This window comes from Paramisgurnus dabryanus, chromosome 5 (assembly GCF_030506205.2).
Source record: "Paramisgurnus dabryanus chromosome 5, PD_genome_1.1, whole genome shotgun sequence".
Lineage (NCBI taxonomy): Eukaryota > Metazoa > Chordata > Actinopteri > Cypriniformes > Cobitidae > Paramisgurnus > Paramisgurnus dabryanus.
The window spans coordinates 14,865,921-14,872,444 of record NC_133341.1 but is presented as its reverse complement, the minus strand read 5'-3'; the positions used below and the strand labels follow the sequence as shown (position 1 = coordinate 14,872,444).

The 6,524-nt window shown below is 37.5% G+C and overlaps 1 protein-coding gene across 4 annotated transcripts in view; it reads right to left on the bottom strand.

Annotated features, from left to right (window-relative positions):
• Window positions 1–922: 922 nt before the first annotated feature.
• Window positions 923–6,524, bottom strand: part of lrch2 (leucine-rich repeats and calponin homology (CH) domain containing 2) — a 91,323-nt gene continuing 85,721 nt past the window's right edge. For all 4 annotated transcript variants that reach the window (XM_065266815.2, XM_065266816.2, XM_065266818.2 and 1 more), the window contains one exon: window positions 923–6,454. In XM_065266815.2, coding sequence (XP_065122887.1) covers window positions 6,335–6,454 — 120 coding nt within the window. In that variant the 3' untranslated portion in view covers window positions 923–6,334. The remainder of the gene's footprint in view (window positions 6,455–6,524) is intronic.

The window sequence follows — 6,524 nt, the reverse complement described above, 5'->3', positions numbered from 1 at the left end:
ATGTTTGTGTTCATTCTTGGCAATGGATTCCCTTGGCAAAGAAAGTCTTTTTAATGCAAACAAACATGACATTTGTTCACTTGATCTGATGGAAAACACCATGCTTTGTTACACTAATATTTAGATGAATGTGCAAGGCTAAATGAAAAGACAGTGTTCTTTTTTACATGAATTGCTTTAGGTACTCCTATAAAATAAAACCTATTTAACTACATTATTATGTATAAGTGTATAGCTACTGTACAGGCAAAGTTACTTAGAAACACTACTACTGTATGGGCAAAATATAATCTAAATACAAACAAAATATCACAGCATTCAATATCATATTCATATAATATCAAAATATCAAAGTTTGCAGAATAGGTTCACTGGGAAAACACATCCTTCCTGACCAATGCCCTCACAGATGGAGTCCGTCTCTGTCTATTTGGAAATCAACCAAACCCTTTCCTTGGAAATCAGGAACTTTCAAAGTCATTAATCATTAGGAAAAGGGGGACAGGTTATCATTTCCTTATCTTCTACATTAGATATTTGATGTCAAAGTAACTTCAATAGTATTAATACAATTTTGGCATTGTTTGTTATTTTCAAAAATTATTTTTTAAATGTGTGTTGCACGTTTTCACCGTTATGAAAAAAAAACAGCTCCTGCAATGTCTTGCAAAGACAGTACGATGGTGCATCACAGTTTAGGGTTTGTCGTTTCAAGTGGCCCACTGCCAAACACACCATGAAGGCATATATATCTTTACTAGTCAACATTTGAAGTGGATCAAAAAAGTTCATCAAAGTTGTCCTATGACAAGAACGGGTTATTGGGTATTGGTTAAAAGACGAGTTTTATGAAATTTCGACTATTGTCCGGTGAAAGAGAAAAAAACTTCAAACCAACACAATGTAAAAAAAAACACAGTAATACACTGAAAAAGGCTATTTTATTCCAGTATTTTGAGCTCTGAAGCCTTTCGTTTATCTTTAAAAAAAAACAATGCATATATACAGGGTTTATGTACAAGTATGATGATGGTCTAAACATGCAATCCAGGTGTGTCATACAAAACATACACATGTATAAGCACATAATGCATAAGAGGGGTCTCTTTTGAATCACTTTTTACAATGTGAATATTTTCCTACCAACATAATAGTGAGTCAGAGCGATGAATGTGATATCCCCAAGTCTTACTGGAAAAGGATTTAATGGGGAAGAGATCAAAGAAATGTAACACATGAATGTTTGTCATCATAATAGCATACTACCATCCTATTATCTGTCATGAAACTCTCTCTCATCATTTCTGGGGATCAGTTGGTTTCAGGTCATATGACAATCAAATGAGTATCATCTACAACTGTTGTATGCTTTATATTCATGCTTTAATGCATCATTACAGAATGTGATGTCTTTACAAAATGGCAGTTTACAGCATACATGGAAGTGTCTGGCTAAGAAGTAAACTACCAGCACTCCACATGTCACATTTGCTAAGTTTGAAAACAACCTGGCTGTCATCATACCATTATAAAGGTCTGATGTGTTACGTAGAGTATGACAGAGTGAGTTATTACTCATTACAAACCTGGATTGGGAAAAAAAACTCACTTTCCTAAGAACAGCAGGGGAAAACATAAATGATTGAAGATATTTATTCATCAGTCTGTTCACAAGCACCAACAGGTGCTGAATATTTCATGTTGTTGTATTGCATTACTCCACAACTGCAAACCAGACACCTGAATCAGCTCATCCTGCACAGCTATAATGCTCATATCCATCATATTACACTGCTATACAAACATGAGGAACCACCTGCTTTCTTCTGGCATTCATAGTGTCTGCTGTGACAAAGAAAGAGTTGCTAAGTAGTTACTTAGACAAATTATAGTACTTGGCAGGGTTTTTTCTTTTGGGAGGTTCCTAGGCGGTTGCTATGCAAGCACCCATTATAATCAGATTCAGATTTTCCAAACACTCCTCTGGTCTGTCAGTGGTCAGCCAGAAAACAGTTCTGGTTAAACCAATGTTTCTGTATCTATGATAGTCGATTAATCAAATTTCAACCTATCAAATTTAGTTGCACCCATCTCTGCAACAAACATAAATTGCACATGGTAAAAAAGAGCTGAGGTTTGTGAAGTATAACAAGCTGAATTTATGTGAAGTAAAGTTTGTACTAAAAAGACAATTACTTCAAATACTGCTATAATGTAGACACAATGAAACAAACTACGATCATATATTGTGTAGTTTATCAGTGTCCTGCAAAAAATCTGCTAAAACCAGCCATGGTCATTCCTTCAATATTCATGCTTAGGGATTTCTGAAACTGATATAAAAGAAATATAATTTAAACCAATAAATAAACAAAATTATACACTTATGGTAAATAAATAAATATTTTCCTTGAATAAAACTATTTGTGCATCAATTAAATTAAAAATGACATTGTTGACCTTGTCTTTGAACAAAATTCTTCACAAACCATTTTTGTTCGAATAGTAAAAACTAAAATTTTTAACCTACTGAGCTGACTGTGAATGTCAATTACATCAAACAAGTGCAGATGAATAAATTCATACGCTGCTGCGTCCGAAATCACCTACTTCCATAATTGATAGGTGAGTAGTGTGTTTGAATTCATAGCAGGCAATAAATACCCAGATGACCCGCTACTTTCTACTTACAGCTGAAACCTTGCTCATATCACGATCTGTGTGCTGAAAACACCTGAAATGTAAAAAGACATTCCAGGAGGCTTAAAACAGACAAAAGAGATTTACGTTGCGACCTGTTTGGTCAATGACGCGGAAGCGCGACACAAGTGGTTATTTAAAGCGACAGCGTGCTATTTTAGTCAGTTTGACATCGCTTTTTATCCAATCATGACTGTTGACATCGTAAATATGCAAATGAAAACGTTAACGATTATAATACCTTGGGTCATCCCTTTTTTCCTGGTTAAGTATGAACAGTGTGAAAAGTGAAACATAGAACCTAGGATTCCGTTAAACCAGGGTAAAAGGCGCTCTAAGCGAATCTGTGTGACATCACTTCTTGTTGACATTCAAAGTATTGTCAAACAAAACGGAGCGTAGCTAACTCCTTCCCCTCCCTCTTTCTTGCCCTTGCCCCTCCCTCTCTCCTTCCCATGCTTCCTCACGTGCACTAACCCCCCAAATCCTTCTTGCCGTTTATTGGCTGGAACACGTTTGTTATGTTTCGTGGTTGTAGGCTGCACCACTTTGTTTTTGGTGCCGTTTGTGGAGCCTGGGCTGTTTACAGAGATCGTTTTTTTACAGTTTGCTCAGGGGACAGGCAGCTAGCAGATAGTGAGGAGATGTTTGCTGTATGTAACAAAAAATGTTTTTTGGCCTAAACGCGTGAATTCGCTTAGAGCGCCTTTAACTATTTCAAGTGTGAAAAGCCCTGAAACTAACCCCATTCACACAGACCTTTGGTCCCAGAAAATACCCGTTAAATTGCCAGACAAGCGTCTGTCATCACAACAAAAGTTATGGTTCAGCTCCTTAAAACGAGAGATAACATGCATATAAACATTCACCACGAGAAACGTTGCAAACTATTTTGAAGCAGTTATCAGGAAATTATAAATGAGACGCATAAACAATGATGCACGTGCCGTAGTGAGATGAAGTTGGTTCAACTTTAAAATGAGGGATTTACAACATTCACAACGAGAAATGTCAGCAAACTGAACTGAAGCAGATATCAGGTAAGTTAGCTTATCATTTACTGCATTGAAACAGAGATCATTCAGCAGCATAAAAGAATATCGCGTCACGTGCTCATTTGAGCTATAGTAAACGAAAATTCCCGCGCGTCATACCAACAGGATATATCGTTCAGCTCCTCAAAATGCAGGTTTTAAATGCATATAAACAATCGCAATGAGAAATGTCTGAAAACTGGATTAAAGCAGAGATCAGGGAGCTCGTTAAATATCCACTCAGAAGCTGAGATCATTCACCAGCATTAGAACGGCCCGTCACGCGCTCCTTTATAATCTTATCATAAACAAAAATGCACGCGAGTGGTTTCTGGAGAGAGAAATAATAAATAATATGCAAACTTCAGACGCTGCGTAGAAGAGAGAGCGGGACTTTCAACAGGTCACGTGTCTTTCCGGGACCATCAGATGCCGGCTAATCATGGCAGTGTAAATGTACAAAAAATCTAAGGATTCCCGAAAAATCCAGGATGCCTTTCCCGTGTATTTTCCGGAATGTCTGTGTGAAAAGGGCTATAATGTTTTTAGCAACGGCATATGACCCCTTTACCCCTTTCCCCGCCATTGATGAATTCTCTGGTCAATTATGAGAAACACGCCTCCCGCCAAAGACATGATTTTACAGCAATCCATATTTCTGCAATTATGCACTAGGTGGCACTCTTACCCAAATGATAAAACACTGTAGCATACACCAGGGGTCTCCAACCTTTTTCTGAGCAAGGGCTACCACAATGGATAAAGTTATCTGGAGGGCTACTTTTTGATATTTATCTACTCAAAACGTTTTTGTTTTACTTGTTGATTCTATTTTATTTTACTTGTTGATATGTTTTATCATTGTTTAAATGTTAATATACATAAAATAAAATAAAATATGCAATAAATAAATAATACAATTGAGACTATTAATAGAATATGCTCTGGTGGGCATCTCACAGACTCTGTGCGGGCAACCTGGTGGGCACCATGTTGGAGACCACTGGCATACACTGATCCAAAAGCAGTAAATCTGATCTCTAACAAAAATGCAATTATCTCAGCTTTTTGCAAAAGATTTGGTATTTTTGAAAAAACCTAACCATATTTGAGAAGTGATAAAAAGAGAACAAACGAAGAAAGGATTTTTGTTTGTTTGTTTAAAACCAGAGGGTCTGTTGTTTCATTTAGTATATTGTATGTTCATATATTTAAATATGTTTTTTTTGAGGGCATTAAACTTTCGTGTAATCATAAAAAAATGTTGGCGGTGGCTGATAACGTTTATTTTAAATGCTGGCGGGGGAAAGAGTTAATTGTACTTGTTAAACAGCCCATACCAGGCATTCTGATTACATCATAGGTCAAAGAAAATGTATTCATATTGCACCCATGCATACAACATAGAATGTGTTATTTTAACGATAATGCAGTAGGTACTTCATCTAATTCAGTACGTACTGCTACAGTACACGATTTCGGACGCAGTGAGCGACTCTTGCAACTGAATGTGAAAACAAAGTACGGCAAAGATTTTAAGTGTCTTGTTTTTTGTGCCAAAGCTCACATTCGCACACACCTGCACATCAAAAAAAGTAATTCGATCACTTTCAGTAATTTCTTGTTACATTTTTTCCCCCAAAAATGAATGTTGGGAATTTCTGCAGCAGGCACTGACTGTTAAAGAAAAAATAAATATTAAAATAAATTGTCACGTGGAAATATACATTAAAACAATAATAATAAAAAAAACACTGGCAAAAACCGGCACGTACAACTACACGTTGCCAAGTCTTTGTCTTGTTCGGGCATGTGAGTTACCTTTGTTTAACACATCTGCTCAGACATGCAGTCGGTAATGAACATTTTGTAATGCATTGCCTGTTGCCACAGTAATAACTAACCTTAAATGCAGCTATACAGCCGTGCGTTTTACATGGAATATGTTTTCTTTTCGTCATTTACAGATGCCCTTTGTGTCTGGTTACGATTACATACACATTACATGTCTCTCATTATTGTGACACATATTATGTGAATGTGATGAAATGTGAATTGGCATTGGGTGGAGTTGATTGACAGCTCTTTGTGACTTCATATAGGAGAAAATTGGTCGGGTGACTTTGGGCTACACCCTCACTCTGATCCATAATCAGCCTATAAGCTGCATATTTTCCTCCTGTCCTCGCCCTCTGGGCTCACCGGTTCAAGAGAAAAACAAATGTGAAGAGGAGATACAAAGAAGAAAAGATTTGGATTTTCAGTCACTCATAGAACAGCAACAGATTTTCCCTTGTATCCACTATGTTCAAGCATTAGCTGTCCTGAATGGGGTCTGCAGCGTAGGTTCTTTTTGGCCTGCTTGCCAATGTGTGGCTTTTCTCCCAACGATACTGGAGCATCCTTTAAAATGTCTAGTCCCCTCTATGAGGGCATATAAGAGGTAGGGGGAGAGGCTGAACTGTATAGGATGAAAGGTCGTGACCTCCCCATAAAGGGTCACACAGATCAGCATTAAGAGGTTTTCTGGGGCTCGAGTGAGAATGAGGTGGTAAGGCAGGGTAAAGGGATCCTAGAGGATATCCCATGGTCCAGTAATGCTACATGGTAGAAAGTTGGTTGGGTTTTGACGATGGAAGATCCAGCAATGCCTGTACGGTGACACCAACTGTAACCAGTCCTCGTTCCTCTAGGATATGATGTGGCAAACACAATTTGTCCTGTGCATAGAGATGTAATATAAAAGCATAAATATACGGCCCAATCACATCCTGGAAAAACAGGAATGTT